The following is a 23,855-nucleotide window of genomic DNA, read 5'->3' on the forward strand; positions in this document are numbered from 1 at the left end:
GCAGTCCAAAAACTCCCAGAAGCACATGAGCCACACTCAACTTTCCGCTCGTCCACAAATGCGCGCAGCCCCTCTAAAAACACCTGACATTGAGCCCCCCAAGTGTCAGAAATAGTGTGAGTAGTTTGCAAAGTGCACTCACCAGTAGGACTCCCGGCTGTGCCAGACAGGTGTGTCGTGTGATACTGTTCCACTGCTTAGGAAACCCCACTGGCTGCCACATTCTGTCCTGAAACCATCTTCCTGGGCTGCTCAGATGACTCTAGCTTCTGGATGAAATATGAGGCAGAGAGACACCTAGAAAGTGCCACAAGGGATCGAGAATAAACCCATTTCTGACTGGGTCTATTCCTGGGTTCTTTGGCAGGCACTATGCCTACCCCTCTGGCACCTGTTGCCCACCACCTGACATACTACGCTGATGGCTGTTGGAACTAAGGGTCCTGGAACTAACCTAAAGGACTGGAAAGAAACTGAAGAGCTATCCTCGTTTCTGAAATGTCTGGGGGGCTAGCATAGGAACTGTAACACCAGACAAAAGGAGAGGCGCAACTAAGATGTGAACGTCCCAGGAAATACCTTGCCTCGGAGCCCTGCCCCTGTGAGGAGAATGCGCAAGAAAAACAGATAGGTTTAGGGTCCCTGAGGATCTAGATGAAGTGCAACCCCGTGAGGCCCCCCCCTGTACTGCTGTATTCTCCTGAGATCCTGGTGACCTGTTGGGGATGTGTGAAAAAGGCGCCCTGACTAACCTCTCCTATCTGCAATCCAGAAAGGGTGCAGTAATATCCCTGGTGGCCCTGCTAGAAGCCACACTGAACCTAGGTGGGGACCTAGATGGTTGTGGAGAATCCCTGCTGCTCTTCCTGGTAGCCCATCTAACCCATTTTAGGGAATAGGGATGGCCTCTGAGAACCCAAGTCCTGGCATGCAGTTGATGTGAGGATGAAAAAGGGGCCCTCCTCGAGCCCTCACTGCCCTCCTTCCCCTCAGACCATAACAGCAGCATGCTGGTGGGCACTACCTGCTGCCCCAGTGACTTGCCTGGACCTCTAGCGAACTGATCTCTTCCTCGTGCAGAGTGGGCAGACCAGTATTGTGATACAATGGAGATATTTTTCTGTTTGAAACCTAACATCAAGCTTTCAATGTAAAATAAATAAGGATTAAATGACTCTTGGTCCATGTTTTTTCAGGCTTGCATACTAAGACCCTCATTTAATATGGTGAGAAATAGGGAGAATAGCCATTAAAGAACCCATAATTGAGAAAGGAACCCACAGCATTGCTTAATTGTGCGTTACCCTATACTATTTAACACTAAGATGCAAGGAGAATGACAAAGTGTATGGATAGGAAATCAGCATTCAGGTTTATAGCATACAAAATGTGTGTAATTAAATGCACATCTACAAATGGAATACAAAGCAGGATAAAAGAACACTGTAACTCCTTTACTCCCAGAGGGGCCTGGAAAGTTCTAACTGATCATTTGGCAGTAAATTGTTTAAAAAAACACTGGATGCAGAACTATTACTATTGGAACATAAACCAATTCAGCTTTAAATAAGCAAGAATCATTTTTTTTGTAAATTGCAAAAGGCGATGTAAGGTTTTAAGAACAAGCAAGAAAAAACACATACAATCAAGGCAAAACTGAACCAGCCATTAGATAGATAAAGCTAAGGTTTAGTCCTCAATAAAGATGGAGAAATGTAATTGAAGGTGATACTTTTATTGGGCCAACATAGAAAAGAAAATTAGATTAATTTCAAGATTTCAGGGTCACCTCTGATGTTTGGAAACCCTATGTAACTTTAAATATTTTGCTATGTTGTTCCAATAAAACACCTTTGACTCCATCTTCTATTGGACCAATATGGCAACGTCCGTTTTGCTTATTCAGATTAATAAAGTAATAAATGTGTATATCCTCTTGGTATTCGCACGATTACTTTCCATTTGTTAAGTTATTCCTCCATTTTAGCCTTTGTTTGCTCTGATATAAGTTACATTGCCTTGTCAGTTCATTATATGGATTTGTCTAGAGTTGAAACAGACATTGAAAGAAAAAAGGGAATTGGGTTATAAAAGAATAAAACTGGACAATAACCGAAGCACTTTGGCCAGATCTAAGAATACAGTGAAATTTAAAAAATAGGTACGGAAGGGGAAAGAAGACAGCTGGAAAATAGATGGGAGGGTTAGAAAAGGCCCAAGAAAGATCATAAAGCTGGTAATATTTAAATAAGCAACATTTAATGGGGCACAAAACAAAAGAGAACAGCAATATGAATAGAGAAATAGGCTAACGTAATAAAGAATTCATGGGAGGGACCAAGTTAAAAAGTCCTCAAACATGGACATATAAATTTAGTGTGCTCGCATGTCCAATGAAGAAAAGTAGTCACAGAAGGGCATTATAAAATTCAAGCTTTATTGAATCTCCGTAAAAATTCATGAAGTATATCATAAGAACAAACAGAAGGTAATCGTCTTACGCGTTTCGCCGAAAAAGGCTTAATCATAAATGCTTTTTTTTGCCAAACGTGTAAGAGTATTACTTTCCGTTTGGTCTAATGATAAACTTCATGAATGCTTACGGAAATTGAATAAAGCTTGAATTTTATTACCTTACTTCTGTGACTACTTTTCTTTATCGGGCGATTGAGTGTGCTAAATTTATCTGCTCCTGATTGAGGTCTTCTTAAGTTTGGATGGAATAGGGATAGGTAGCTACATCACTTGACCTTCTGCTCAATGCATATTTATGAAGATAAGATGGTGATGACCGAGGACCTGACAAGTTACCCAGCATGAAGGAGACAGCAAGAGGGAGCTGTTGAAGCTTAAAGAACAGAACACGAAAGAGAAATAGAATTGGGGCCTGCACAGAACACGTGCTATGAGAACAAAAATTTTGGTCTTGCGCCATCAACAAATACACGTGGTAGAAACTTGCCTTGATCAATGTATTTTTTATTTTTATGACTCGAGAACATGGGTATTTAGTAAATTAATTTATATATGTAAAGATTTAAATTGTTTGGTTGGTATGAGTAATTATAATTGATTATTCTAATGTTTACTTGCCAAGAATAACATTGTTATTATAAGATTCACTTAATGATTGTAAAATAATTGACAATACATGGGGACATGATGAGTTCCTGTTCTAATAATGCAAGTAAATTTGTGAATTAGTTTTTTAGTTTATTTCCACTTATAAAGATTGATTCTGTTAACTAACTTCATACTACCACTCCATTTTAACTGAGTATAACTCAATGTAAAAACACTTTTATTTCTCTGTTGAGGCTAATTGTACATTTTTGGAACATCCATCTAATGGGCTGTATTGGATATTTTTTTATATTTCTTACCCACACAGATCAGAAGTTCCGTCAAAACATTTTCTTAGTAAGACCTAAGGTGAAACATAACATAGCAAATGCAAAGAAAAAAAAATATCATACAGTTGTAATTTGGTCAACTACCCTGGTGCTGTCTAAGTCCACCATTTCAACACACTCTATTTCTTCACAGTTCTCTGGGACTTTTTTCTCTTTCCTCTTCTTTTTTGATGGTGGAACAAATGTCAGTAACACTGGCAGAATGGCAAAGCAGTGAAAGAATGTCACAAATGCTATTAGAAATAAGCACCTGAACAGTGTACGGGTCAAATTTGAAGGCACAGCTGCAAGGGGGATCAGACCAACAGTGTAACAGAGGTAGCTCTGTAAAATAGCCACCCCGTGCACTTCCAGTGAATTTTTCACCCACTTGGTCCTTGTAAATTCTTTTCCAAGGATAAAAGTTGATATCAGAGGTGCACAGTTGTCTATAGTGTAATTAATCCCGTAGATTAGGCAAAGTACAGAAATACAGTCCAACTCAACTTTCCATAATGTCATAAACCCGATTACTCCAAATTCTACTGAGGCAACGGTTAGAGTTATCCAGATATTAATGATTGAACTTGCAACAAGAAAAGAAGAGAAAAACAAGAGAAACAAAGCACTTATGCAGGAGTTCTGCAATGGGGCACCCACTGAAGAAGCATATCTATCCATGTAAACAAAAGATGGGTTAAAGACAATGAATTTTACTTTGGATGTCAGAGAAAGCTTCCTTAAAGTCTCTAGGAGATCATAAAGTTCTTCCCGATTCGTTTCCATGGTCTTTGCCACCAGGAACATTCGTGAGGCCACCACGTCTACTTCATTATTGTACTTTTTGGGTATAATGATGTCCTCGGAAAAATGTGCATATTGTGGGTTTTTCAGAAAAGAGTGTCTAAGTATGTCTGTAAAGTTCTTTTTGGGTAATCCAGTCGACATGTTAAGTTTCCTTAGATAGTTTAAGTAACTCTCAAACCACGATATTCTCACAAATCCTTTAGTATACTCTAGGACATCCTCTTGGACGCTTGTATTCCAGTATTCTATAGATTCATAGATGTAAAAGCCAATGACAGGGCTGTAGTTACTGAAATACTTCTGCTGGACAGTGGTATATGTAATGGTTCGTGTCTCAGTTGCTACAATGTTACTTAGGTCAGACCCTTCATTCACCTGCAGGTAGCCCATTAAAGCAAAAGATATATAAACAAGGTAAAAGAGAACTACAAAAGGCTTAACATATGTGTTTGTTATCCAGTCACAGTAATAACGCTTGAGAAAGCAAACTAATAAATGACTTTCGTAAGAATTTGTTTCCTCAGAGTCTGTGTCTTCACTAAACTTTGCCGTCATAAGAAATCTATACCACAATGACTTGACCTGTAACACTTCGGGCTTTGGCACCTTTCTGCAAAATATACTATGCTGGTAATTGTTTTCAATGTACCCAGTAAACACAAGGCTTGAGCCATAGAATGATAGTACATAGAGGTAGTTGAAAAAGATTGCAATACATGAGTTACGGCAAAATATTCTTGCTGCTTCAATGTTTGTGAAGGGACTGGCGCCAATACCAAACGTGACTAAATACATAGCAGTGGTAAGGGAAAAGGAAATCATGGTATCTGCATATACAACAGCCGTCCTCTCTTTCACATGTTGATCCTCTCTGGTTTTCCTCCAAGATGACAGCATTTCAAATGTCCCATATAAGCCATGACCTTCAAAAAGAAGAAAACAATTATCTAGTTACAACACATCCTTTGAAAATTTGATTATTTAGAGTATGTAAACTTTTACGATTAGTTGTTACCTAATTTTCTCTACACAACAGTCAATAGTTGCCTTAAGTGTGTTCTTCCCCATAGACAAAATATGAATGTTGAAGAAATAATCTTTAGCAGGTCTGTCATTTATTCTTCTTTAAATGGTTTCATCAATAAAAAACACAAACTGTTAAGACACGTTTTTATTTCCTGTGGCAACAACCTATCAACATGTGCTCCCTTCTGATGCTGACAGCAACCGTGGTGGGATATGACTATATCTGGCGCTCAGCATCAATTGCCGGAATGCTGGATATGAAATCACATTATTTGTGTTTATCCTCAGTTGCTAGCATCATCAGAAGGAACGATGCACCCACCAAAATGAATGGGAACTAAATGCAGACTAAACGTAAGTTTAAATGACCCAAAATCAAATTAAATTAAAATCATAACAATAATAGGGATTCATATTAAAAGTTACGTTCTAATTTCATTTGCTGTTGGGTCATTTAAAGCATTAGGAGGGGGGCAGTGAAATGCAAGGTCTGTATGAAGCGGGCAAGAGGAGAACAGACATAAGGCTCCCATTACATGACCAAAGTAAGAAATTATGAGCGGTAGATAGAATAGATAAGAAAGAAAATTAAGCTATAAAGAGAAAGATATAGGGCAGAGATTATGAGGAGGAGAAAGAAAGGAGAGCAATAGAAAGGAAGGGAGATAATGAGGAAAAAAAGAGATGAGGAAAAGAGGGTGCAGTCTAGGTTCTGAGGCAAGTCATGTGGGTGCAATCTGGGTGCTGGGTTCCATGCATTATTTAAACCTTCAATGCTGAGTTTGCATGTGATTTAGTTGATCTATACCTGCAAGGCTGGGGTTATGTGTTCTTTAGTTGCTCTATACATGCAATGCTATCTTTATTGAATTATTTCTATTTTAATCTATGCCTGTGAATTCAGTTCACTTTGTAAAGCATATGTTTTCTGTGCACACCAACTCCTAACAATTACAGGAAAGATTGCATATGTCCCTACCAAGAAAGTCCCGAGGGTAGGATTCCCTAAAGGTAAAGATAAAGGTATAAAGGCTATACACCATTCCCCTTCCTAGTGTAAGAGGAAAGTGAGCTACAGACACAGGGAAGCAGGGTTTCACCTGGAGACTTTGGGTTATTTATGCACACAACAGCAAACATTTTTGAACAAGATAGAATTTCACATGATTGGGCAACAAGCCCTTCCTTAATGTGTTCAACAGTACTTAATGTGATCAACGGTACTTGAAATAATGAAGTAATAAAGTGTTAGATTCAGTAGGTGTAACAGCACCTTTATGATGTTGTTGTCAATAAACAAGATTTCCATTCTATGTAACACAATTCCATGTATTCTACATAATGTAATATTAAAATTATATCTCTAGTTTAATCTTCCCACATACCCAGAAACTTCCGCCAAAATGGCAGCGCTGGGGTCAAGTCCTCCCCGATCCTCCAATTATTGACAGAACAATCTTACAATCAATAAGTTGTTTAATTGTTTTCACAAATATATACATTATTATATAAAGAAGCGATTAATAATGAGCCTGTGTTGAAAAAAAAACAACATTAAAAATGAACTGCAATGATCTGCTGTACATAGCTCAATCATCTGACCTTGTAGAAATAAGACATATTTAGTATTCAGTCCCTTTATTGTTCTGTACAGACATTTGTGAATTGTCAGCAATTATGAAATATGGTCAATTATGTAGAATACCTTGTTCAAGGGTAAATGGTGTAATGGACAGTGGCTCTCCAAAACAGTTTGGGGCAGTATAAGTTACTTATCCTTGACCTAACCGCCATTGTGTAATTCTGGCAAAATATTAAGAATTAGCACTAGACAAGATTTATCTTTGCCCATTCATCACAACATGCCAGAATAAAAATATTAAAGATACAAATGCTACAATTAAGAAAACAGAGTTTTGGAAAACAAATGTTACCTTCCTGGTAGAAAGTGTCACAATAAATAAACAAAAGTATATATTTCCTGAATGTGCACATGTATTTCTCAAATGTTACCTTAATGAAATCCATATGAATCTCCAAAGTCTCCTGAATTACACGATACCCCTTATGTGTTATATGACATAATCACATGGCCACAATGTGCCCCCAAATCATCGGTGCGCAAAGCAGTTCCAAGCAATTTTCATAGTTGAACCAAAAACTCGCTCCTTGTGATTTGGAGTGAATAGCGATTCCTAAATATCACAATAACCCCCACAAACTGTATATTGCTTGAAACTACAGCGTTTTCAAAGACATCCCCCTTACCTTTCTAGGTCACCCACTGCAACAGAGGATGTTTCATGCATATTTGAGTACGGATGCTGTACCTTGGCTTACCTGGAACAAGAAAGAAAGCACAAAAAATAGTAATCTCCCATGTCTCCCGAACACATAGATACCACATATGTGTGGTAAGTTAGTATTACATCTTCATAAGAGACCCCCAAACCATGAGTGCATTTAGTGGCTTCAAGCTGTGAAATTTGCAGAAGTGAACCAAACATGTGCACCTTCTGATTTTGGGGGGATAACTACCCCTAAACACCAAACATTTGGATTCAAATCTCTGAAAACAAGGCAAATACCCCCCAATGAAACGAACAAAAACGAAGCAAAACGCTCAGAATTTTTGTTAACATTTCGTGGGCTCATTCACTCCCATTTTCTGACACTCTCATTCATGTTCTCTCACACTAATTCACGCTCTCTGAATGTCTACCTACCTTCCCCGATCACTGCTTTTGTGTCTCACAGCTCCACTTCTTCTCTAGCACTTCTTTATCTTCTTGTTCTTCTCTCTTGTGTCTTCTGTCTTTGTTGTTCGTATCTCTGTGGACATGACCTCCCGGTGAACTTCAACAAAAGTGGCAGAGCTTCCAGTGACATGCTTTCCTCATATTGGCTTTGAATTAAAAAAATCCCTTGATTTCTGTCTGAAACCAATGCGCTGAAAACTGAATTCGTTATCCGAAAACAAACCGGCCAAAAACAAACCGAAAAATGTGTCCAAATTTTTTTTGGCCCTCTTGCACATGTCTACTAAGCCCCAAATAAGCCCCATAAACTATATATTTCCAAAAAGCACATCCCTTGAAGATTTCAATGACACCCCACTTACCTTTTTAAGTGGCCAACAGCAACCACAAATCTAACAAGAAGACATCATTTTTAGTTTTTCTCTCTATCTTTTCACGTCAGGCATTTGGGATGGATGCTGAATGTTGCAATACCTGAAACAAAAAAGAAAACACACACAAAAAAATCTTCCAATAGTCCTGACCACATAGTCCTGACTTCCAACCATTTAGGAACAAAGGATATTGTTTTTTTTCTTCTACCTTTTCATATGTTTTGCACTTATCAGGATTGCCGCAGTTCCTTCCCTTGGTTTTGAGCCATTTGTAACATGCCTTTATAACCTCGGGTGACCTCTTCATGCAGGACACGCCTCCTCCTCTCCCTATTTAAACCCGGACTTCCTCTTCTGGATCACCCTTGGTTGGTGTATTTTTGCTATTTGCTTGCGCATTAGATTGTGACTGACTGCTCCGGTTTGACTTGGCTTGTTGACCTCGTTCCTGTCTCCTGATTCGGCTCCTGATTCCTGCTCGTCTGGTATTGATTCGGCTTGTTGACCTTGTCTCTGGATTCTGATTATCCTGATTACCTGTCTGACCCGGTTGGTTCTCTGACTTTCTGGTTCCTGTTTGGCCTGGCCCATTCTGCCATCTGGGGTCCTACCTCACCATACCATTACATCCAATCAGTGATCCGATAGCAACTAATAATGTTTAAAAATGGGAAAACTAAAATGAATGTTGTGAACGAAAATATAATCAATATCAGGTGACTTGTAAGTGACAAGTTTAGGTCAGTGACATTGATTAGTCACATGTTATTTAGTAGACATGTGCAATCATTGGAAAATAAATGGGCCAAAAACGAACCAAAAAATTTGTCCGAATCGCTTTTGGCCCATTCGTTTCCAGGGAACGATTTTGATTCCCTGCCCATTCTGTTCGTGGGCATTTTCAATTTGGTGTCCACATTCATTCTTATTCACTCTCACTCATGAGTGGTGGAAGGGTTAGATGATGAGGGGTAGAGAGAGGGTAAGGGAGTGAATGAGGGTGTGAGAGAGACAATGGGAGAGTTGATAGAAGTTAGTGAATGTGCATGTGTTAGCATGACTGCGTATGTGTGTGAAGAAGAAGTGTGATACATGACTGTATGTGTACTGTGTGTCATTATGAGCGTCTGTGTGTGTTAGCATAAGTCTGTATAAGTCTGTATGTGTACATTTCAGTGTATTAGCATGAGTATGTATGCGTAAGTCTGTGTGTGATAGCATGAGTATGTGTGTATAAATATTTGTGTGTATGAGTGTGTTAGCATGAGTGTGTATGTGTAAGTGTGTATATTATCATGATTGTGTATATGTTAGCATGAGTGTATATGTGTAAGTATGTTTAAGCATACATTTTTAAGTGCATGAGGGTTTTGTGTAAGTGTGCATGATAGCATGTGTGTATGTATTAGCATGTGCCTAGATGCATAAATCTGTATGTTAACATGAGTGTGTAAATGTGTTTTTGAGTTTGTGTTAGTTAACCCATGTTTGTAGAATGAATGTGTATTCATGTGTGAGTGTGTGCCAGTGTGTATGTTAGCGAGGGGGCACAGATGATGCAGACAAGCATCACCTAGTATATATCATATGCTATAAATGAAGACAGTTATATCTAAAAATTTGTATGTTTACAGTTTTTTATGTTTTGATAACATTGATTACATACGATACATTACATTACATTCCTATAAACATTATATAATAAAATAATGGGACCTAATGACTGACAACTCATTTATTACACTTTAAATGCTTATGTTCAAATCTCAGCAGGAGCAACTATTAAATTTTGCTCTCTTAATAAAATCACATTGACCTTTTTTGTGAGAAGTCCATCACCTGCCAAGTTCAGGAAAAAGAAGTTTAATCCCATCATTTTTTTTTAGTTAGGTACATAATGTGGAAACCAGAAATTTCTCTGTGGGAAAGAAATTAATATGTTGCTTAGAATCTTGATGTGTAATAGGTATTATCTGCGTAATAGAATAGGTATAAATCCTACACAATTTCCCTTCTGCGGTGGATAAGTAAACCATTGCTTCCTCATCCTTAATAGTGTCTCCAATAAAAGTGTTGCTTCCATGCTAAATGTGCCTCATAGTTTGCCACATCCAATCACACCTACTGTAGCAATTATTTCTTTGTATTTATATAGGCCGCACCCTAAAAGTTTTCTTAGTTAAAAAAAACATAGAATAGACATGCTGCCACTCTGCCCTCCCCTGACATATGCTGCCACTCTGCCCTCCCCCGAGATATGCTGCCACTCTGCCCCCCGAGATATGCTGCCACTCTGCCCCCCCAAGATATGCTGCCACTCTGCCCCCCAAGATATGCTGCCACTCTGCCCTCCCCTGAGATATGCTGCCGCTCTGCCCTCCACCCGAGATATGCTGCCACTCTGCCCTCCCCCAAGACATGCTGCCACTCTGCCCCCATGATGTGCCCCCCCCCACGACTTACCAAAGCAGATTCCCGTGTGTCTTGCGGGGCCGGCAGGGGACACCTACACAATACGCGTAGACAACTTCCGGTGCCGGCACTTCCACCGGCACGGCGATGCGCGTAAACTACCTCCACTGCCGACGCGTCTACACGATGTGCTTTAACAATCTCCCTTGCCGGGACTCCCCCCGTGGGAAGTGCCGACAGGGGAGGCTGTCAGAGAGTTTCAGAGAGTAGGATACAGGTCCCCTGCACCGCTGCGGGGCATCTGTATCCTAACCCTGCTGCCTGCCCGGCGATACGAATTGCGCATTCCTGCGCTAGACCCCGAATATAGGCCGCACCCCCACGTTAAAGATATAAAGTGAGGGGGAAAAGTGCGGCCTATATTCGGGCAAATACGGTAAATATATATATATATATATATATATATATATATATATATATATATATATATATATCTGTTGCCATCACATGTTTTATCATTGCTTAAGTAATTTAATGAAACGACCAATAGCTTGTACTTTTTGTTTGTCAATTAATGTAAAGTTCCCCTCACGGAAGCTGAAAGCTGTGTCTTAGTCCAACATGCCACACAGCATGTAATAAATTTACCGTTGTGATGCTCTGTTCCTTCTCATCACCCACAGTTTCAAAAGTATGCCTGAAATCAACAACAATCAGCAACTGAACAATAGGGCAGAGATAAATTAATGTAAAGGTAAAATTATACAATAAATTATTGAAAAAATAAATGAAAAAATTAATACTGTGATTTTTATTGTTATGCTATATACCGTACTTTCCAAAATTATAAGTGACCAAAGATGGACACTTTTTTCAGAGTGTCTAGATATGGCCAAGTTACATGGTTTTAGAGACTTATGTTACTTTGTAACCTGATGATAGCTATTAACCTGATAGGCATGCAACAAAAGCCTTTACAAAGCATGGAGGACGTGAACAAGAAATCTATGCCTTCTCTGGTATTTTAAATCTATAACAAAAAGACATGCTATGCATGTGTGTGTCACGAGAAATTGGGTTCTTGCCTATGGTGCTATTTCTTTGTGGACTTGCTTAAGTAAAAATAATACTGGAGTTTTTTGTGTCATGAAGTACAATAGTTTGCTCTAGTTAACTCACAGCTGAAACCTCAATGCATGAAACTTTGATTTATATTATTATTAGATTGCATTCCCCTGAGTCTCATTTTATGGCTCTGTTTGTTATGTTAATACGATTAGTTACATTCATAGTGGTTTACAATGTTATAGTATTATTTTTTCACTCTATAGGTAAATACTTCATTTTTTAGTTGGAAACACTGTATTTCCCTAGTGTGAGAGCTCTTCATATTAAACCCAAAAGTTTTTGAATTTTACGCATATTAATGGAAGGGACTGACTTTCTAGCTTCTGTTTTGTTTCTCTGACGTATTTGGGACAAATTCCTTTTTAAATATATTTTTAAAATAATGCCCAACATTATTTTTTTTAAATTCTCCAAGTCATTTAGTTTTGCAAATATTTGTATATATATATATATATATATATATATAAAAGCAGGCAATGTAATTACATAATTGATAAAATGCAAAAAATAACTGTAAATGGTGTCAAAAATAGCAAGATGCTTCTGAATTTGCGATAATACTTTGGCTAGTTCTGTCCTTAATGTCTGAATGATAGATGAGCATATTTCAAATAGAATAACAACATCTTGTCTGCTTGTGATCAGTAAATAAAGAAGCATTTTTGGAATGGCTGGTATATATTGCGAGAAATAAACCAAATGTCTCTCATAACATCATAATTTCTCTCTTGTAACATCGTAATTTCAACAGAAATAATAAGTTGTATTTCAAGTAAATGCTAAACTCAAGTCACAATTGTGCAGTATCAGCCCAAAAGTTTGCTCTCTTATTCTAGGGTCATCTTAAGATTTGATAATAAAAAAGGATAAATCATCACCACTAAGAATTTAGAACTTGTTTGCTCAACTTGGGAAGACATTTTACCCCGAGTTCCTATGAGTTATAGCAAATAAACCTCCAATTACATGTTACATGATTCTTAGCATAAAACAGCAAATATGACTTACCAATATTAAGATTTATTAGTATTTTAGTGATTTGTTTCAACTGAGTTCACTCTACTTGTGAAAAGACATTAGCGCATGTTATGATATGATTCAAGAATTCAGATTAGACTCATTAACTAAAAATATTATATTTTTTATGGATTGTTCACAGAAAGCTAGTTTCTTTCTCTGGGTACTGCCTATTCCAGAGTTTCTCAATATCTGTCCCTAAGTGCATATTTTCAGGGTCCATTTGGATGAGTACAGGCAGATCAATCAGCATCTGTTTTCCAGGTCTAGGCTAATTAAACAGCTACTTGTGCTGAGAAAAAACACAAAGCAAAAACCTGCTCCTTTGGAGCTACTTAAGGACTCTGATCTATGTTTCCAAATATGGAGTACAAACGTTTTCCTTGGAAGGTCAGAACATGCACACACACATATATATATATATATTATTCCTCTCTTCCTCTGATCCCTTTCTGTTTCTCTCTTGTTTGTATGAGAAACATCTACCAGCCTGTATAGAAGCAATACATATAAAACCAAATTTCGTCTATGGCGAATCTTCATTAAGAATAAGGCAATTATTTACACACAATTACCCTCATTTTGTAGGAAGAATATAACACTTGTAGTCACCCAACCAACAACGTTAACATCTAGTGGGGTAGGAGATTAAAATGGGATAATGTCCTATCATGTCTATGACAGTGCAGCGACCATTAGCAAGAGCAATGTGCAAAAGAATATGTTCTTCTGGGTTGCTTTGGAAACAAGATGCCTAATGTAACCCTGCAAATTCAATTTTCAAGTAGATGGTCTAACTGTTTCTTTGCTGTGTTGCACACACTACAGAGAACAAAGACAGAATATCTTCACTGGGTAAACATTTCATTCCGTGAAGGATGTTTCTAGAGGGTATTTCCCTATTTTAATGGGTCTAGCCAAACACAAGCTTATTAATCAGATTTTTGTTTGCAATATCATATCATAGGTTTTCACAAATGCACATTCAGTATTCTTAAATGATTATTATCCAGTTATTTTCCATTGGGACCTGCTTGTTCTATTCTCATAGTTCACTTTTTGTTTTGTTTTCTTTCAAAGCCAACCTTATTTTCTAGACTCTTCTATACTCTACTCGTTATAAAATATTGATAGAATTATTCCAGGATTCTGCTCTAGCAATGCTGGTTCAAGGTAGGCAGAATTGCTAATGCTGCCGGATGAAGGGCCAACCTAATTTAAGTTCTCCTACAAGGGCTGAGGTTGCCTGCGTATTGCATGGTTCTCAAGATTTTTTAAATATCTGCAAGCAAATAGCTGCTTCAAGCACAGAAAACTGGAGTGAAACACAGACAATGGAGGGGACATTTTAACAAAATATTTTTTCTTCTTTTAGATGTAAGAATGGATATTAAGATGAGTAGCTGCATCAAGCAAAGAAGAAACAAAGATAGTGGAGAGAGAAGAAGAAGAATGCAAAATAATGCATAGCAAGGTACCTACAAGGTACTTTAGTATACATTAATTGCTGGTGGGGTACTAAACTGTTCCTTTAAGAAGCAATGTCATATGGCATTAACTTTTAAAAATGCACCAGAATTATATACAGAAGTTTAAAACAACATGGATTATTTTTACCTAACCAGAGAACTTAAAACTGAGATATTTATCTATCACTTTCCTTAACTCAACATTTTACAGCCTCATAAACTTAATAATTTAATGATGTTTAGCAAAAAATAAATATGTTATGCATTCAAAACTCCACCTTATGTGTATAACACGGGTGCAACCATCTTACATTTTTGTTCTCATAATTTTCATTATAATTGTAAAAAAAATGGTATAAATTTGTAAATATTAAAAGAACACATATTCTAAAATATGAAAAGATAGATCGATAGATAAATAAATACAAACTCCCTTCTCATTTGTTTTGCCCAAGAATATAGCCAAGGAGCTTAATTAGACTACTGATCATTCCACCGCTCGCTAAATAATCCATTTAACCTGTCTCTAGGTGTTAATTCCTTTTTATAAGCCAATTTGTTAACAATATATTAATAGTTGGTTTATTAGTTTAATGCACAGTAAATTGAAAATGAGGGACAAATTATCCAGATCATCTTTGATATATAAATATCTATAAACCCCTAAACATGCACATATGCTCAAAAAAAATACAGACCTTTGGACCAGACTTGGCAAGACCATTGTTCTTGTCACACTATAATACTTTTAATACTTTCTTATTTTGACTTGTATTTTTTTTCCCCAACGCCTGCTTGTCATTAAGTATTTCGTGACAAATCTACTTTGTTGCTGCTGTAATAGGGAGGTTGCTTGTTTTTTGTATAAATTTATATGGTGGAGCTATCAACTCCATTCCATTTGTCATATGCTTTAATTGATTTTATGCCATTGATTGGAAAAGGCCAACAAGGTGGAGACTTATAAGTAAAAACTGCTGAGCAGAAAATTCCATGTAGACCGAGTACTCATTTAAACAGCTTTATGTAAAACGTGTTTGATAGTAATGAAGCTGTTTTGTTTTACTGTAATCATATTTTATCTCTTTGCGTTACTTACACCAAGCTCTCTCTGACATTGAATGTTTTAAGAGAATTCCGGTTGGTAATCGGTCACTGTAAGCTTCTAAGTGATCATACCACTTTTGATACTTTGCAACTGGGCCACTTTTTGGGTAAATTAAATGTTATTGCTTTTCAAAGTAATAAGGACAAAAGAGGATCAAAATTTAATTACAAATAGTGATATTGAGATGCATGGCAATAAAATACAGAACCACTAAGTGGAGACAAAGTGAGTAAATACAGTGCCATGGAGCAATATGAACCAGGTAGAGAAACTGGGGCTTTCTGCTGACCGCGTACTCCATCGCCATCACACGAGAGAGAGAGAGAGAAAAAAGGGGGGTTGGGAAGGGTAAGAAAGGGGGGAGGGGGTGAGAGGAAAGAAACTGAGGGAGCTAAGGGAGAAAAGTAATGGGCAAGAAGCAGAAGGTTTTAGGTAGAGTTGGAAAGAGATCAAGTGCACAAGGGATTCACCAATTATTGTCTGAGAAGCTCTTTCAACAACGGTGAGGATACAAAGGCAAACCAACAAGCCCAAACCCCTGTATATGATTCCATCCTATCGGAGGACATGTGAATCAGCTCTTCCATCACTCTCGTCTCCTCCACACGAGCCACCCAAAGGCAACTAAGTGTTTACCCAAAGGTGACTAACAGGGAATTCCCTGAGTGCAGAAGGAGACCAAGACTCGGGGACGGCGGCACTCTTTGTCCAGACACTTCCCCCACACACCGAAGGACCCCTAGCCAGAAAGGCTGGAGCTGATTGCAGCTCCACCAGATGAATAGTTATGTACCAGGCGCAGTACCACACCTCCAACAATTCAGATCACTTCCAGTGAAAAGCCTTCCAACAGAAACCGGTGTCCTATACCACATAGTTAACAATTTATAAGCTGTTTCCTGAACTTTTGAGGTGATAGAACACTTATGCACCAAAACTTTGTCCCGTTGCTGATCTGGTTCTCCAAGAGCCTCCTCCCAAGCACCCATAAATGATGGGGGCACCAAAGATTCGTCCGCCATCAGCAAGCAGTACAAAATAGAGTCGTCCCCCCCCCCCCGGGTAACATCCCACACCTAGTAAGCGACTCACAGGACCACTTTTTATACACAACATTCAATAACTTGACAACTAACAACTTGATTGAATAAAGAGGCATTAAACACAAGACTGGCCTTCTAAATAAAACTGCTAATTTCAATTGCCACGCTTTGCAATTTAACAGGGAAAAAAATGATTTGTATGTATGGTATCTTTTTTAGACTGCTCAAAGTTTAAAACCTATGACACCACACATCCCAAGAGCAGAGGACAACGAGTGAGAGATTTCAGAAAACAACATTGTACATGGAATATTAGGAAACACCTATGTGAGGGTTCTTCCTTGCCAACAACAGTAACACCAGATGAGACCCCTTTCTTGGTTTACCTATCAAACTTCATCCGGCAGTGGCAAAGGAAAAAAATACTTGGGTTGAGACATGCAGTACTCACCATTTTTGGTTGTAAAGGATTTGAAATTTTATGGCTGATATTATTCACAATGTTAAAGTAGCCTGACTGCTTACCCACATTGTAATTTATATATGACGAGAGTTAGAGTTCCGTAACAGTCAATATTGTCATGATTTACTAACATCTGTGGCACTTATTGGATCTCATAAGGTTGAGGGACCTATGAGTATTGAATTTAGTCGAATATGTAAATACTTATTATTATTTCCAAAATATTTGTTACCTATAGACTTTTTTCACTTTATATAAATGGTCAACTGACATTTGTGCAATTTAAAATAGTGGTAATACTTCATTTGAGTTCAGCATAGCTTGTAGAAAAGATCAGATTTAGAAAAGTTTACCTTTATTTATATATATGTTTTATTTTTATATATGTTATATGTTTTCGCTTCTGATTTCTTTAGCCTCTTACAACTTCAATAACAGGAAAAACATATATGTTTCAGAATGTTTACATATCTATTTTATCGTATGCATTGTGCTATGCAATATGACAACTTACAATTAATATTTATATCTACAGCATTTTCTGTTTATACACACAGTTAAAGATGCTGTTCCACCTACTCTGCTGAATTTCACAGTTTAAAAATAACATTCCTAGCACCATAGGAAAATCTTGTCAAACTAACTTAAGTGCATTCCTAACTTAGAAAACACTTTTCTTGCCATAGAAAATGAAAATGCTTCTTAAAGGTTTATGTGCTCCTCTATGTTAAACCTTTGCATAAGAGAGAATAAAATTTCATATCTGCTAAGGTTTATTTGCTTAACATACTAGTGAGATACATTAATATCTTGCCTAAGTAGAGCAGCACCTTTAAATTACAACTAACTTCGAAAAATTCATGATATGATTTATCCAAATCATTTCAATAAATCTGTAAAGACATTAAAAGCCCAACTGGATTGATCATAATGCATCCAACCCTTGTGAAAAAGTGCTACTTATTCTTATACTTGGCATTTCTAATGTTTTATTTTAACGATTTGCTAATTGAATAGTATACTCACATAATGACTTCACATCTGTAGCTCTAAATTAAAGACAAAACGACATCCACTTGACACGGTACTGGCCACCCAAGAAGAGTGTCCATCTTAATTTTGCCCAAATATTGAAATATTGGTACAACAAATCCCAGATTGTACGGCTTTTATGTACAGTATTACAAAATTGAATGCAGTTAATTTTGCATTCAGCAATATATAACTCTACAATAATGAGAACACAAGGCTAAACAGATAAAAAACAATTTATACTAAGGAATAACCAAAAACTTTAAAGGGACACTCCAGCTATCGTATGTACAACAATGCATAATATAGCTGCATGGTTTCTTTCAATTTTCATGGTGTTCCTTTTGCAAATGCATGAGAACTTCATAAAGAAACAATCAGATGAAGGCATTGCAAATAGACCCACAGAGAGTATACTATGATTAAGAGCTCTGTGTAGCTTGAAACCCATATGGCGTGTGTCATTGGTTTCCTGTCTCTTGTCACCCTGCGTTAGTGTGGCTTCTCTAACAATAGTTACTTTGAGTATCATTGCTGTGGGTCTTTGTGTTGTTTGTGGACCATTTTTGTCTCCTCCAATGCTGCTGTCTGTCTTCATCCATTTGTCTACAGAGTACTTAATATGCATCAGTCTTTAATTGGAGTGTCAGGTACATTAAACTGTCCCTTTAACTTATTTTAGTCAAGAGATTGGAAGAATCAAAACTAGAGAAAAGCCAATATTGTCAGCCCTTGTTATTTTTTTTGTGTACTTGATCTTTTTTTCAGTCCACCTATCAGCTGAAATTCATAATGGAATCAACTTTGTTTCACAGATAATTCTCATTTGTCTGAAACTGCCATTCCTTAATGTAAAGTAGGCTTTGTCAGAGGTTTGACCATTGGTTAGAGGCAATTAGGGATAGACTAATCACTGGAGGTTGGGCCTCCAGGTACTATGACTGCCAGGACTATGTTCTGCTTGCATGCTGATATGACTGTGTGGGACTTAAAATCTTATGGAAGTTATGCAAGTTGACTTACAGCTTACAATGCCCATGACAGCAAATTGCAAATTTCCCTCTCAAAATAATAGAAGCATAAAATAAGTACATTTAAAAAAAAAACACATACAAATGATCTCTGGAAGTAAATGGCTTGCATGATCAGAAACAGCATGGGTTTACTACTATCTTCTTTTTTTTTTGACTGAGTAACTAAGATAATAGACCAAGGAGGAGCTGTTGATATAGCCTATCTAGATTTTAGTAAGGCATTCAACACTGTCCCTCATATAAGACATATAATAAATTGCATACATTTGGATATGGACGTCAGAATAGTTGAATGATAGGAAGCAGAAGGTTCAAGTTAATGGTGTATTTTCAAAGGAAGGACTTGTCACTTGTGGGGTACCTCAGTGATCAGTATTGGGACCTGTACTTTTTATTAGTAATATTACAGAAGGTCTTAATGGTATGGAATGTCTTTTTGCAGATGATACAAGGGTCTGCAACAGGGTAGACACAACTCAAATGGTGCATGACTTATGCAAATTAGAAAAATGGTCAAGAGTGTGGCAGCTGCAGTTTAATATTGATAAATGTAAAATAATGCACTTGGGTTTGTAATAAACCCAAAGCAGAACTTAGAATTGGTGCCACCATTCATAGTGAGAGGCATTCATAGCAGAAAGAGGGTGTTGGTTCTGCCGCTTTACAGATCTCTGGTCAGGTCTCACCTAGAGTATTATGTACAGTTTTGGAGACCCCCATCTCCAGAAAGATATTGACACATTGAAAAGAGTTCAAAGTAGAAAAAAAATGGTAGATGGTTTGCAGGACAGAAATTATCAGGAAAATTATCAGGATCTTAATATATACACCATGGAGGAAAGAAGAGAGAAGGGGGATACAATAGAAACATTGAAACAAGGATTTAACAGGCAGACTAGATGGGCTGAATGGTTCTCATCTGCCCTACAAATTCTATGTTTCTATGTAACTAAGGGAGAGGTGGGAAAGTGCCCTTATCCTCCCTCAGCCTAGTTTGTGTAGTGTGGGCACTTAATAATCATTTCTGGTGAAAGCATGAAACTTAATCGTGCCTTACCCTCCATCCTGTGCTCAAATTATTAGCCCTCTACACCCCTTTGCAAGAATGTAAACCTTTATAATTGTAATATAAATTTTGTAATATAAAAAAAGTTTAGAAACTAGGATTCTTTTTTATCTTAATACCTACATAAAATTATGAGAGTCTGCGTGGGGCTGCCAGTACTTAGGCAAGTGGGTCTCACTTTGGCTTCAGTATAGTTACAGATGTAGTCATTGTGTGAATATACCATCCAATTAGCACATCATTAAAGTAAAACATTGACATGCCAAATATAGGAACATGTAGCACCTTTCATAAACACTGTAAGCATTATGATCTTTTTAGTTGTGCTTTTAATGTCTTTTCTGATTTATTAAAATGAGTTGGCTAAACAGAGCACTTCCTGGATGTTTAGATATATTGGTCATTATATATACTTTTCCACTTATACGAAACATTAATTTCCAAATATCCCCATTAATATGCAAATACAAATTAAGCATTTCTGAGGCTTCTGTGCCACCGACAACATTTTGTCTAACTTGTAGGTTCGCTATTGCAAACTCATCTCAACTCAACCTTTAGCAAGTAGACCTTAATGTCTAATCATTCTTGTAGGTTCCACAGCCTTCTCTCCTCTTGGTTTTTCTCAAAGTAGTATGCAGGGGCAGGACTCCTACAAGACACTAAACTGTCCCCTCAACTAGAAGACTTGCAATGAGGGTTATCATGGGAGTTGGGGCTGACAAATATTTCCATGTATTGTTTTACTGCATATTATTATTATTATTATAGTTTTTATTACCTTTCAAATACACTGATGACAAGGTCATGGGCAGCCATGGATCGTTAACGCACGTGGGACATGAAGGCTTGCCCATGTGGTGAAATCCAACAGACGAGCTACTGTAGCTCAAATTGCTGAAAAAGTTAATGTTGGTTCTGATAGAAAGGTGCCAAAACACACAGTGCATAGCAGTTTGTTGCATATGGGGCCACAGACCAGTCATGGTGCCCATGCTGACTCCTGTCCACTGCCGAAAGCCCCTACAAGGGGCACGTGAGAATAAGAACAGGACAACGGAGCAATGGAAGAAGTTGGCCTGGTCTGATGAATCTGTTTTCTTTTACATCACCTGGATGGCTGGGTGCGTGTGTGTTGCTTACCTGGAGAACACATGGCACCAGGATGCATCCATAGAGGCCCCACCTCACAACTTATAGGACTTAAAGGATCTTCTGCTAACGTCCTGGTGCCAGATACCACAGCACACCTTCAGACGTCTAGTGGAGCCCATGCCTCGATGGGTCAGGGCTGTTCTGGCAGCAAAAAAGAGACCCACACAATATTAGGCTGGTGGTCATAATGTTATGGCTGATTAGTGTACATACAGTGTGTTCACTGTATTCTATAGCATCTACGGAAGTAGACATGTCCAACATTTTTAGTGAACCCTTAATGGCTATACTATATATAAACATACCTGGGAACTCTCCGCGTTCTCTGGGTAAACACCCCAATCCTCCAGGTCGCGGAAATGGGGCCTTGACAGGCGCCACTCCCCACCCATTTCCTCTTTAAAGGGGGTGTTTCCACAATGTCAGTGGGAACCCCTCCTAACATCAGTGGGAATGCCCCCTGATGTCAGCTGGAGTGTCCCCTATGTCAGCAGGTCCGCCCACTGATGGTAGTCTGCGCCCCGCAAGGGCAGGCTCAGGGTAGCAGGAGCACAGAAGTTCCCAGGTACACTCTGTTATTCTGTCTCTTACTGTTCAAATAAACCTACCATTAAAATTATAGACTGATCGTGTCTTTGTCAGTGGGCAAACATACAAAATCAGCAGGGGATCAAATATTTTTTTTCCTGCTGTATATGCTGTGTACACAGTGACTTTTATCACGATGGCCTTTATATGTCTGTGCAATTTGTATCTCAGTATCTCTGAGTTATATATTTTAACATTCCAGCATGAAAGAATAATATGGCGCATTCTGAATACAGTGATCTTTGATATTTATGTCAGAAATTTACTTTTATTTCAGCTATCATTTCAAGCCAGACATTTTTATGAGGACTGAGCCTTCTTTCCTTATATTAATTTTACAGACCATCTAGTTTTAGAAAATATATATATTTTTTTTAAGGTTGCGTTACATAAAATATTGAATACAATGTTTTTGTTGTTAATTAAAATGTTATGTTATGGATATGTAAATGTTTGCGCATACTTTAATAAAATAATGCCATAAACTCTTTATGACTTAGAAGATATATCAAAAACCTTCAGAGGAAGAATTTTAACATTGACAGAGGCTGTTTTTCTAACAATTTGGGTATGGAAGTATTCTGTTCCCCTTCATCACCTATTCATTCATTCATTCATTTCTTATATAGTGCCGCATAAAATGTTAATTAAAGTGGAACTATCATCAACATAATATTCAGATTAAAAGTAAGTAATTGTTTTACCTGCAACAAAAATGTGCTAGGATGTATGGTGCAATAAGGGGTTTAGGTGATATTTATGACAGAATCCTTAGTTTGCTCGACATATGGGCATTCTATTCAATCTCTTGTTATAAAATGTGTTTTTGGACAGAACTGGATAGGACATACTTTCTGTATTTTTGCTAAACCTTAAAAGTAATTAAATCATAAAAAGAATGCAACTTGGGAGGGTGAGGACTGAACTATTTACTTAATACTTTTTTTATTGTGTCCAGCAGAGTGACATTCATATAAATGTAACCCACAAGAAAAGTCCATCCTACACTATGTCCCATTTATTAACATATGTGATCATATTTTTAAACAACTAAAGGTGTTAAATGTTTTATAAAGAAATTATGTAAAAAATATATCTGTATGGGTAACTTCAGATTTTTAAGCTATGATTTTTATAGGAACTATTGGTGCCCTGATGGCTAACACTGTTTTTAGCAATACTGTAAATGTATGTCTTATACTGACCATATGGCACACTGAGATCTATTCACAAAGCTTGGCTTGGGCTAAGCTAAGAAAGTCACAAAAAATTGTGCAGTGGCGGGTGCTCAAGTGGCAATGAGATGGTAATCCTTGTGATTGAAATGGGGACAGAACTAGCAGCAGCTCATTGTAAAACTGGCCAAGTTACCATGAGGCCTTTATGAGTAGTATAACTCAACTTATTGATGAGCGATATTGGGCCAATTACTCATGTGTTAATTTTGTTTCACTGGTTTTCCCAAACATTGGGAAATCTGAAATAAATTACTTATCTCTCTGGTTAAGAGAATGAAGAATTCTTGTGAAAATTTCTGCTAGAGAACAATGCAAAACATGACATTTCTATATATATATATAAAAAAACAGTATTTCTATTGCATTATCTTCTTTGAAGTATCCACTGCCATATGTAGACACTGCACCATTTTTCACCTTGATGTTTGAGTGATGGCAGAGAAAGGAGCTCTGACAAGATTTGTCCAAAAGATATAAAGCACTGAGATATTTTGCTGTAAAAGGTCACAAATGAACATTAAGTTAACACTATTAATGTCAATGTTATATTGTCTCTGTCTGCGTCAATATAACAAAAGGAGTTTCTATCAAATTTGTTTCAAATGCAAGAGTGAACTGTGTGCAAGAAAACACAACATGTACAATGATACATACCATATTCAGCATACCAAGACAATTTGGACAATGCTACGCTATTCAACTTTGAGGGAACAGTCTAGGGAAGACCCTTTTCTATTCCAGCAT

The 23,855-nt window shown here is 37.5% G+C and overlaps 1 protein-coding gene across 1 annotated transcript in view; it reads right to left on the reverse strand.

Moving 5' to 3' along the window:
* Positions 1 to 3,269: 3,269 nt before the first annotated feature.
* The window catches only part of PTCHD1 (patched domain containing 1), a 60,802-nt gene continuing 40,216 nt past the window's right edge, over positions 3,270 to 23,855 (reverse strand). Inside the window, exon 3 of the mRNA XM_053457273.1 lies at positions 3,270 to 5,122. Within this exon, the coding sequence (XP_053313248.1) occupies positions 3,471 to 5,122 (1,652 nt within the window). The 3' untranslated portion in view covers positions 3,270 to 3,470. The remainder of the gene's footprint in view (positions 5,123 to 23,855) is intronic.

The sequence above is a fragment of the Spea bombifrons genome, chromosome 2, assembly GCF_027358695.1.
Source record: "Spea bombifrons isolate aSpeBom1 chromosome 2, aSpeBom1.2.pri, whole genome shotgun sequence".
NCBI classification, from domain to species: Eukaryota; Metazoa; Chordata; class Amphibia; order Anura; family Pelobatidae; genus Spea; species Spea bombifrons.